The sequence below is a fragment of the Epinephelus fuscoguttatus genome, linkage group LG12 (assembly GCF_011397635.1).
Source record: "Epinephelus fuscoguttatus linkage group LG12, E.fuscoguttatus.final_Chr_v1".
Lineage (NCBI taxonomy): Eukaryota > Metazoa > Chordata > Actinopteri > Perciformes > Serranidae > Epinephelus > Epinephelus fuscoguttatus.
The window spans coordinates 44,100,281-44,113,061 of record NC_064763.1 but is presented as its reverse complement, the minus strand read 5'-3'; the positions used below and the strand labels follow the sequence as shown (position 1 = coordinate 44,113,061).

At 35.7% G+C, this 12,781-nt stretch overlaps 1 protein-coding gene across 2 annotated transcripts in view; it reads right to left on the bottom strand.

The window, feature by feature from the left end:
- Positions 1 to 3,427, bottom strand: part of oatx (organic anion transporter X) — a 24,459-nt gene extending 21,032 nt beyond the window's left edge. The window contains exons 1-3 of one of the 2 annotated variants that reach the window (XM_049591925.1): positions 2,872 to 3,427; positions 631 to 669; positions 82 to 246 (exon numbers count right to left, since the gene is read on the bottom strand). In XM_049591925.1, coding sequence (XP_049447882.1) covers positions 82 to 246; positions 631 to 669; positions 2,872 to 2,964 — 297 coding nt within the window. In that variant the 5' untranslated portion in view covers positions 2,965 to 3,427. Of the gene's footprint in view, positions 1 to 81; positions 247 to 396; positions 670 to 2,871 lie in introns of both variants that reach the window. The other variant, XM_049591926.1, reaches the window with a different exon arrangement.
- Positions 3,428 to 12,781: the final 9,354 nt, after the last annotated feature.

The following is a 12,781-nucleotide window of genomic DNA, read 5'->3' as shown; positions in this document are numbered from 1 at the left end:
CTACCACTGTACAACCAATCAGATTCATCTACCACTGTACAACCAATCAGATTCATCTTCCACTGCAGTGAGACGTGTTACCTGGAGGTGGGATGTGTTGTAGAGGCTGTGATTGGCCGGCAGGCGACAGTGGTGGGAGGGGATTCCTGAGACAAAGTTGTTCAGCAGGTTCTGACTCGCCATCAGCAAACCAGGTAAACTGATCAGAGTCACATGGATCCATTGGTACCTGCCAAACCCGCCCACCTGGCCATGGCAACGAGAAGGACACACACACACACACACACACACACACACACACACACACAGATTACATGATGTGGCAATTACATTACATGAAGGAGTAATCAGATTACATGCTGCAGTACTCAGTAGTAGTAAACTATATTGTCTCACCTCCTGCAGCAGCTCACTGAAGCCCATCTCGCGTTTCGTCTCTCAAATTATTTTAATGTGTTTTTTTTTTTTTTGTTCCAAATTAAAAATTTTACAAATACTTTCTTAAACAGATTTTTGATGTCGGGCTGCACCACTCACCTTAATTTAACAACAACAACAATAATAATAATAATAATGATAATAATAATAATAATAATAATAATAATAATAATATGAAAAAGTTTCACGTGCTGTTTTCAGGGTCTGAGGTTCAGCTCCATCTGAAAGAACCTGAGAACAAAATACAGCAATAAACTTAATTAAATCTGAATGAAAACTGGGGTCAAAGGTCAAACTGTAAAAAAAGAGCCGTTTCAAAATTTCCAAAACTCTCCAAACTGTTCCAAACATCCACCAAACTCTCCAAACTGTTCCAAACATCCACTTAACTCTCCAAACTGTTCCAAACATCCACCAAACTCTCCAAACTGTTCCAAACATCCACTTAACTCTCCAAACTGTTCCAAACATCATTAAAACTCTCCAAACTGTTCCAAACATCCACTTAACTCTCCAAACTGTTCCAAACACCCACTAAACTCTCTGAACTGTTCCAAACATCCTCCAAACTCTCTGAACTGTTCCAAACATCATTAAAACTCTCCAAACTGTTCCAAACATCCTCCAAACTCTCTAAACTGTTCCAAACATCATTAAAACTCTCCAAACTGTTCCAAACATCCACTTAACTCTCCAAACTGTTCCAAACATCCTCCAAACTCTCTAAACGGTTCCAACCATCCACATAACTCTCTAAACTGTTCCAAACATCCACATAACTCTCCAAACTGTTCCAAACATCCTCCAAACTCTCCAAACTGTTCCAAACATCCACTTAACTCTCCAAACTGTTCCAAACATCCTCCAAACTCTCCAAACTGTTCCAAACATCCACTTAACTCTCCAAACTGTTCCAAACATCCTCCAAACTCTCCAAACTGTTCCAAACATCCACTTAACTCTCCAAACTGTTCCAAACATCCACTTAACTCTCCAAACTGTTCCAAACATCCTCCAAACTCTCCAAACTGTTCCAAACATCCACTTAACTCTCCAAACTGTTCCAAACATCCTCCAAACTCTCCAAACTGTTCCAAACATCCACTTAACTCTCCAAACTGTTCCAAACATCCACTTACTGTAACTCTCCAAACTGTTCCAAACATCCTTCAAACTTTTCTAAAAATCCATGTAACTCTCCAAACAGTTCCAAATTTTCCAACTTGTTCCAGACATCCTCCGAATTCACCAAACTTTCTCAGAACTCTCCAAACTCTTTCAAACATCCTCCAAATTCTCCAAACTGTTCCATACGTCCTCTTAACTCTCCAAACTGTTCCAAACATCCACTTAACTCTCCAAACTGTTCCAAACATCCACCAAACTCTCCAAACTGTTCCAAACATCATTAAAACTCTCCAAACTGTTCCAAACATCCACTTAACTCTCTGAACTGTTCCAAACATCCTCCAAACTCTCTGAACTGTTCCAAACATCCTCCAAACTCTCCAAACTGTTCCAAACATCATTAAAACTCTCCAAACTGTTCCAAACACCCACTTAACTCTCTGAACTGTTCCAAACATCCTCCAAACTCTCTAAACTGTTCCAAACATCATTAAAACTCTCCAAACTGTTCCAAACATCCTCCAAACTCTCTAAACTGTTCCAAACATCATTAAAACTCTCCAAACTGTTCCAAACATCCACTTAACTCTCCAAACTGTTCCAAACATCCTCCAAACTCTCCAAACTGTTCCAAACATCCACTTAACTCTCCAAACTGTTCCAAACATCCACTTAACTCTCCAAACTGTTCCAAACATCCACTTACTGTAACTCTCCAAACTGTTCCAAACATCCTTCAAACTTTTCTAAAAATCCATGTAACTCTCCAAACAGTTCCAAATTTTCCAACTTGTTCCAGACATCCTCCGAATTCACCAAACTTTCTCAGAACTCTCCAAACTCTTTCAAACATCCTCCAAATTCTCCAAACTGTTCCATACGTCCTCTTAACTCTCCAAAACTCTCCAAACTGTTCCAAACCTCCGACAGTGTCAGTTACTTACTGTAGTGTGTTCACAGTGAACTCTACAAAGCTGAAACATCTGTATGGAGTCTGCTCAGAGCTCTTTATGATAAATAAACAGAGGACAGGAGGAGCTGATTTACAGTGAACAGTTAAAGAGTCTGGTCAGAGGTCTTAAAGGATAAATGATCAGACAGCAGCAATGGGTTAGACTGAATAGTGAAATGGTGAAATATCTGAACAGAGTCTGGTGAGAGGTCTTAAAGGATAAACAGTCAGAGAACAGCAGCAGGTAGGTTCACAGTGAACAGTAACAGGGTCTGGTGAGAGGTTTTAAAGGATTTTCTTGCTGCTGAATGAAAAACCAGTGAAAAGAGGATTTTCTCTGTACATGTACTCACAGTCTGATGGACGCCTGGAGGGCTGGACAGGTGGACGGATGTGTGAAGCAGCAGGTGACTGATGTCTGAGCATGAATAAGTGACTGAAGACATGCGTGCTGTGGTCTTTAGTGGTGGAGAGACACCGGAGACCCCCCCCCCACCAGTGTTTATTTTGGCGAATGGTTTGTTTTTCTGTTAACGGTTCAGCCTGATCCGTCCCTCCCTCTGGAAATGCTTCAGTCCATTTTAAGGATCAATAATTGATCATGGACCGTGTTCTCACTCAGATTTACTTAAAACATTTTAATACTGATTTCTGACTCTTGATGGATGCTGACGTCCGTCCTGCTGGAACTCGTTAACAACGCGTCCCCTCAGATTGTTTTCGTGTCCTCACTCCTCGCTGGGATTTTCTCTCCTGGAATTCATCCGACTGAGATTCAATCAACAAACGTCTCAGCAGGTCACACGTCCAGAGGACACGATGAGAAGACACACTGGACACAGAGACACATGTCCAACACACACACACATATATATACATGTCCAATCAGAGACATGTCTACTGTCTTCTGATGGTAAACTGATGTAATAATGAGTCTGCAGATTGTTTCAGGACAAAGTCTCTCAGAGCAGAATCACATCTTCAACAATGTATGACAAAGATTTTAATGTGTAACTTGAGACCATAAATCCTCCTGACGGCTCCAATCCACCTGCTCTAAACCTGGTTAACATCACAACCTCATCCTCACTCCCCCGACCTGCCGGCCTCTCTGCAGAGTGCCACCATCCCCCCTCCACTCAGGAACTGAGTGAAGACCCTGGGTTAAAAGAAGCACAGACCTTCAAAACTCCACAGGTGTGTAGTACGAAGACCTTCAACCATTTACAGCACCTGCACTGAAAATAAACAACAGGTTTCACAACCACCAGACAGACGCTTATTCATTTACATCCAAATCTCGACAGGGACACACCGTCTGAATGAAGATCAGTGTTCACATTAATAAAGTTGTGTTCATGTTAATAAAGTTGTGTTCATGTTAATAAATTTGTGTTCATGTTTATAATAAATAATAATAATAATAGTATAAATACATTTAATTTACATAGCGCTTCTACAGCTCTCAAAGACGCTTTACATTTAAACAAAGAAAATAAGGTCATACATGTAAGTGCGGAGATAAACAGAAGACAAGGACGATAAACAACAACATGTGTTCATGTTGATAAAGTTGTGTTCATGTTGATAAAGTTGTGTTCATGTTGATAAAGTTGTGTCCATGTTGATAAAGTTGTGTTCATATTAATAAAGTTGTGTCCATGTTAATAAAGTTGTGTCCATGTTAATAAAGTTGTGTTCATGTTAATAAAGTTGTGTTCATATTAATAAAGTTGTGTTCATGTTAATAAAGTTGTGTTCATATTAATAAAGTTGTGTTCATGTTAATAAAGTTGTGTCCATGTTGATAAAGTTGTGTTCATATTAATAAAGTTGTGTTCATGTTAATAAAGTTGTGTTCATATTAATAAAGTTGTGTTCATGTTGATAAAGTTGTGTTCATGTTAATAAAGTTATGTCCATGTTGATAAAGTTGTGTCCATGTTGATAAAGTTGTGTTCATATTAATAAAGTTGTGTTCATGTTAATAAAGTTGTGTTCATATTAATAAAGTTGTGTTCATGTTAATAAAGTTGTGTCCATGTTGATAAAGTTGTGTTCATATTAATAAAGTTGTGTTCATGTTAATAAAGTTGTGTTCATATTAATAAAGTTGTGTTCATGTTAATAAAGTTGTGTCCATGTTAATAAAGTTGTGTTCATATTAATAAAGTTGTGTTCATGTTGATAAAGTTGTGTTCATGTTAATAAAGTTGTGTTCATGTTGATAAAGTTGTGTTCATGTTAATAAAGTTGTGTTCATATTAATGAAGTTGTGTTCATGTTGATAAAGTTGTGTCCATGTTGATAAAGTTGTGTTCATGTTAATAAAGTTGTGTTCATGTTGATAAAGTTGTGTTCATGTTAATAAAGTTGTGTCCATGTTAATAAAGTTGTGTTCATATTAATGAAGTTGTGTCCATGTTAATAAAGTTGTGTTCATATTAATGAAGTTGTGTTCATGTTGATAAAGTTGTGTCCATGTTGATAAAGTTGTGTTCATGTTAATAAAGTTGTGTTCATGTTCATAAAGTTGTGTTCATATTAATAAAGTTGTGTTCATGTTAATAAAGTTGTGTTCATATTAATAAAGTTGTGTCCATGTTAATAAAGTTGCGTCCATGTTAATAAAATTGTGTTCATGTTAATAAAGTTGTGTTCATATTAATAAAGTTGTGTTCATGTTAATAAAGTTGTGTCCATGTTAATAAAGTTGTGTTCATATTAATAAAGTTGTGTCCATGTTGATAAAGTTGTGTCCATGTTAATAAAGTTGTGTTCATATTAATAAAGTTGTGTCCATGTTAATAAAGTTGTGTTCATATTAATAAAGTTGTGTCCATGTTAATAAAGTTGTGTTCATATTAATAAAGTTGTGTTCATATTAATAAAGTTGTGTTCATGTTGATAAAGTTGTGTTCATATTAATAAAGTTGTGTGCATGTTGATAAAGTTGTGTCCATGTTAATAAAGTTGTGTTCATATTAATAAAGTTGTGTCCATGTTAATAAAGTTGTGTTCATATTAATAAAGTTGTGTCCATGTTGATAAAATTGTGTTCATGTTAATAAAGTTGTGTCCATGTTGATAAAATTGTGTTCATATTAATAAAGTTATGTTCATGTTAATAAAGTTGTGTTCATATTAATAAAGTTATGTTCATGTTAATAAAGTTGTGTTCATATTAATAAAGTTGTGTCCATGTTAATAAAGTTGTGTTCATGTTAATAAAGTTGTGTTCATATTAATAAAGTTATGTTCATGTTAATAAAGTTGTGTTCATATTAATAAAGTTATGTTCATGTTAATAAAGTTGTGTTCATATTAATAAAGTTGTGTCCATGTTAATAAAGTTGTGTTCATGTTAATAAAGTTGTGTTCATATTAATAAAGTTATGTTCATGTTAATAAAGTTGTGTTCATATTAATAAAGTTGTGTTCATGTTGATAAAGTTGTGTTCATATTAATAAAGTTGTGTTCATATTAATAAAGTTGTGTCCATGTTAATAAAATTGTGTTCATATTAATAAAGTTGTGTTCATGTTGATAAAGTTGTGTTCATGTTAATAAAGTTGTGTTCATATTAATAAAGTTATGTTCATGTTAATAAAGTTGTGTTCATATTAATAAAGTTGTGTCCATGTTAATAAAGTTGTGTTCATGTTAATAAAGTTGTGTTCATATTAATAAAGTTATGTTCATGTTAATAAAGTTGTGTTCATATTAATAAAGTTGTGTCCATGTTAATAAAGTTGTGTTCATGTTAATAAAGTTGTGTTCATATTAATAAAGTTATGTTCATGTTAATAAAGTTGTGTTCATATTAATAAAGTTGTGTTCATGTTGATAAAGTTGTGTTCATATTAATAAAGTTGTGTTCATGTTGATAAAGTTGTGTTCATGTTAATAAAGTTGTGTTCATATTAATAAAGTTGTGTCCATGTTAATAAAGTTGTGTTCATATTAATAAAGTTGTGTCCATGTTGATAAAATTGTGTTCATGTTAATAAAGTTGTGTTCATATTAATAAAGTTGTGTCCATGTTGATAAAATTGTGTTCATGTTAATAAAGTTGTGTTCATATTAATAAAGTTGTGTCCATGTTAATAAAGTTGTGTTCATATTAATAAAATTGTGTTCATATTAATAAAGTTGTGTCCATGTTAATAAAGTTGTGTTCATATTAATAAAGTTGTGTCCATGTTAATAAAATTGTGTTCATATTAATAAAGTTGTGTCCATGTTAATAAAGTTGTGTTCATATTAATAAAATTGTGTTCATATTAATAAAGTTGTGTCCATGTTAATAAAATTGTGTTCATATTAATAAAGTTGTGTCCATGTTAATAAAGTTGTGTTCATGTTAATAAAATTGTGTTCATATTAATAAAGTTGTGTCCATGTTAATAAAGTTGTGTCCATGCTAATAAAGTTGTGTTCATATTAATAAAGTTGTGTCCATGTTGATAAAGTTGTGTTCATATTAATAAAGTTGTGTCCATGTTGATAAAGTTGTGCTCATGTTAATAAAGTTGTGTTCATATTAATAAAGTTGTGTTCATATTAATAAAGTTGTGTCCATGTTAATAAAGTTGTGTCCATGTTAATAAAGTTGTGTTCATGTTGATAAAGTTGTGTTCATATTAATAAGGTTGTGTCCATGTTAATAAAGTTGTGTTCATATTAATAAAGTTGTGTTCATATTAATAAAGTTATGTTCATGTTGATAAAGTTGTGTTCATGTTAATAAAGTTGTGTTCATATTAATAAAGTTGTGTTCATGTTGATAAAGTTGTGTCCATGTTAATAAAGTTGTGTTCATATTAATAAAGTTGTGTCCATGTTAATAAAGTTGTGTCCATATTAATAAAGTTGTGTTCATGTTAATAAAGTTGTGTTCATATTAATAAAGTTGTGTCCATATTAATAAAGTTGTGTCCATATTAATAAAGTTGTGTCCATGTTAATAAAGTTGTGTTCATATTAATAAAGTTGTGTCCATGTTAATAAAGTTGTGTTCATATTAATAAAGTTGTGTCCATATTAATAAAGTTGTGTTCATATTAATAAAGTTGTGTTCATGTTAATAAAGTTGTGTTCATATTAATAAAGTTGTGTCCATGTTAATAAAGTTGTGTTCATATTAATAAAGTTGTGTCCATGTTAATAAAGTTGTGTTCATGTTAATAAAGTTGTGTTCATGTTAATAAAGTTGTGTCCATGTTAATAAAGTTGTGTTCATATTAATAAAAGTTGTGTCCATGTTAATAAAGTTGTGTTCATATTAATAAAGTTGTGTCCATGTTAATAAAGTTGTGTTCATATTAATAAAGTTGTGTCCATATTAATAAAGTTGTGTTCATATTAATAAAGTTGTGTCCATGTTGATAAAGTTGTGTCCATGTTAATAAAGTTATGTTCATATTAATAAAGTTGTGTTCATGTTGATAAAGTTGTGTCCATGTTAATAAAGTTGTGTTCATATTAATAAAGTTGTGTCCATGTTAATAAAGTTGTGTTCATATTAACAAAGTTGTGTCCATGTTGATAAAGTTGTGTCCATATTAATAAAGTTGTGTTCATATTAATAAAGTTGTGTCCATGTTAATAAAGTTGTGTCCATATTAATAAAGTTGTGTTCATGTTAATAAAGTTGTGTCCATGTTAATAAAGTTGTGTTCATATTAATAAAGTTGTGTCCATGTTAATAAAGTTGTGTTCATATTAATAAAGTTGTGTTCATATTAATAAAGTTGTGTCCATGTTAATAAAGTTGTGTTCATGTTAATAAAGTTGTGTTCATATTAATAAAGTTGTGTTCATATTAATAAAAGTGTGTTCATGTTAATAAAGTTGTGTCCATGTTAATAAAGTTGTGTTCATATTAATAAAGTTGTGTTCATGTTAATAAAGTTGTGTTCATATTAATAAAGTTGTGTCCATGTTAATAAAGTTGTGTTCATGTTAATAAAGTTGTGTTCATATTAATAAAGTTGTGTCCATGTTAATAAAGTTGTGTTCATGTTAATAAAGTTGTGTCCATGTTAATAAAGTTGTGTTCATATTAATAAAGTTGTGTCCATGTTAATAAAGTTGTGTTCATATTAATAAAGTTGTGTCCATGTTAATAAAGTTGTGTTCATATTAATAAAGTTGTGTTCATGTTGATAAAGTTGTGTTCATGTTAATAAAGTTGTGTTCATATTAATAAAGTTGTGTTCATATTAATAAAGTTGTGTCCATGTTAATAAAGTATGTGTGTTCCTGAAGTAGTGACTCAACATAATGTTTCCGTGTCAGACATGTTTAAACGTTGAACATTAACTGAATAAAGTTAAACTGAACAATCATTGTCAGCTGCTGTTACCATGTTTGCACAAACAACCTCACATGAAGTCAGTGTTTCATGGTCACATGTTTCATTAAACATTAAAACCATTAAAACTCCAAACAGTGTACTGAAGTACTACACGCTACAGCAACACACTACACGCTACAGGAACACATTACAGTACTACACACTACAGCAACACACTACACGCTACAGGAACACATTACAGTACTACACACTACAGCAACACACTACACGCTACAGCAACACACTACACGCTACAGGAACACATTACAGTACTACACACTACAGCAACACACTACACGCTACAGCAACACACTACACGCTACAGGAACACATTACAGTACTACACACTACAGCAACACACACTTCAAGCTACAGCAACACACTACACGCTACAGGAACACATTACAGTACTACACACTACAGCAACACACTACACGCTACAGCAACACACTACACGCTACAGGAACACATTACAGTACTACACACTACACACTATAGTAACACACTACAGTACTACACACTACAGTAACACACTACAGTACTACACAGTAGAGCAACACACTACACACTACAGTAACACACTACACGCTACAGCAACACACTGTACACCACAGTACTACATGCAACAGTAACACACTACACACTACAGTACTACACACTACAGTAACACACTACACGCTACAGCAACACACTGTACACCACAGTACTACACACTACAGCAACACACTGTACTCTACAGTACTACACACTACAGTAACACACTGTACTCTACAGTACTACATGCTACAGCAACACACTGTACACCACAGTACTACACACTACAGTAACACACTGTACTCTACAGTACTACACGCTACAGCAACACACTGTACACCACAGTACTACACACTACAGTAACACACTGTACTCTACAGTACTACACGCTACAGCAACACACTGTACACCACAGTACTACACGCTACAGCAACACACTGTACTCTACAGTACTACACACTACAGCAACACACTGTACACCACAGTACTACACACTACAGCAACACACTGTACTCTACAGTACTACACACTACAGTAACACACTGTACTCTACAGTACTACACGCTACAGCAACACACTGTACACCACAGTACTACACACTACAGCAACACACTACACGCTACAGCAACACACTACACGCTACAGGAACACATTACAGTACTACACACTACAGCAACACACTACACACTACAGCAACACACTACACGCTACAGCAACACACTACACGCTACAGTCACACATTACAGTACTACACACTACACACTATAGTAACACACTACAGTACTACACACTACAGTAACACACTACAGTACTACACAGTAGAGCAACACACTACACACTACAGTAACACACTACACGCTACAGCAACACACTGTACACCACAGTACTACATGCAACAGTAACACACTACACACTACAGTACTACACACTACAGAAACACACTAAACCCTAAAGCAACACACTGTACACAGTACTACACACTACAGCAACACACTGTACTCTACAGTACTACACACTACAGTAACACACTGTACTCTACAGTACTACATGCTACAGCAACACACTGTACACCACAGTACTACACACTACAGTAACACACTGTACTCTACAGTACTACACGCTACAGCAACACACTGTACACCACAGTACTACACACTACAGCAACACACTACACGCTACAGCAACACACTGTACACTACAGTACTACACACTACAGCAACACACTGTACTCTACAGTACTACATACTACAGCAACACACTGTCCACCACAGTACTCCACACTACAGTAACACACCCCAGTACTACACACTACAGTAACACACTGTACACCACAGTACTACACGCTACAGTAACACACTACAGCAACACACTGTACACCACAGTACTACACACTACAGTAACACACTGTACACCACAGTACTACACGCTACAGTAACACACTACAGCAACACACTGTACACCACAGTACTACACACTACAGTAACACACTGTACACCACAGTACTACACACTACAGCAACACACTACAGCAACACACTGTACACCACCGTACTACACACTACAGCAACACACTATACACTACAGTAACAGTACACACTACAGTACTACACACTACAGCAACACACTGTACACCACAGTACTACACGCTACAGTAACACACTACAGCAACACACTGTACACCACAGTACTACACACTACAGTAACACACTGTACACCACAGTACTACACACTACAGCAACACACTACAGCAACACACTGTACACCACCGTACTACACACTACAGCAACACACTGTACACCACAGTACTACACACTACAGCAACACACTGTACACCACAGTACTACACACTACAGCAACACACTGTACTCTACAGTACTACACACTACAGTAACACACTGTACTCTACAGTACTACACGCTACAGCAACACACTGTACTCTACAGTACTACACACTACAGCAACACACTGTACACCACAGTACTACACACTACAGCAACACACTGTACTCTACAGTACTACACACTACAGTAACACACTGTACACCACAGTACTACACGCTACAGCAACACACTGTACACCACAGTACTACACACTACAGCAACACACTACACGCTACAGCAACACACTGTACACTACAGTACTACACACTACAGCAACACACTACATGCTACAGCAACACACTGTACACCACAGTACTACACACTACAGTAACACACTGTACACCACAGTACTACACACTACAGTAACACACTGTACACCACAGTACTACACACTACAGCAACACACTACAGCAACACACTGTACACCACAGTACTACACACTACAGCAACACACTACATGCTACAGCAACACACTGTACACCACAGTACTACACACTACAGCAACACACTACAGCAACACACTATACACTACAGTAACAGTACACACTACAGTACTACACACTGTACACCACAGTACTACACACTACAGCAACACACTATACACTACAGTAACAGTACACACTACAGTACTACACACTACAGCAACACACTGTACACCACCGTACTACACACTACAGCAACACACTATACACTACAGTAACAGTACACACTACAGTACTACACACTGTACACCACAGTACTACACACTACAGCAACACACTATACACTACAGTAACAGTACACACTACAGTACTACACACTACAGCAACACACTGTACACCACAGTACTACACGCTACAGTAACACACTACAGCAACACACTGTACACCACAGTACTGCACACTACAGCAACACACTGTACACCACAGTACTACACACTACAGTAACACACTGTACACCACAGTACTACACGCTACAGCAACACACTGTACACCACAGTACTACACACTACAGTAACACACTATACACTACAGTAATAGTACACGCTATAGCAACACACTGTACACTACAGTACTACACACTACAGTAACACACTGTACACCACAGTACTACACGCTACAGTAACACACTACAGCAACACACTGTACACCACAGTACTACACGCTATAGCAACACACTGTACACCACACTACTACACACTACAGTAACACAATATACACTACAGTACTACACGCTACAGTAACACACTACAGCAACACACTGTACACCACAGTACTACACACTACAGCAACACACTATACACTACAGTAACAGTACACACTACAGTACTACACACTGTACACTACAGTACTACACACTACAGTAGTACACACTCTTCTACCCAGGCTAAACCGCTTTAAGAACTCTTTTGTCCCCCCGTCCATTAAAGCCTTAAATGGGAAGCTAAGTGTAGCTTAACTATACGTGTATGTATATGTATACGTGTAAATATGTGTATACATTTTAACGTAA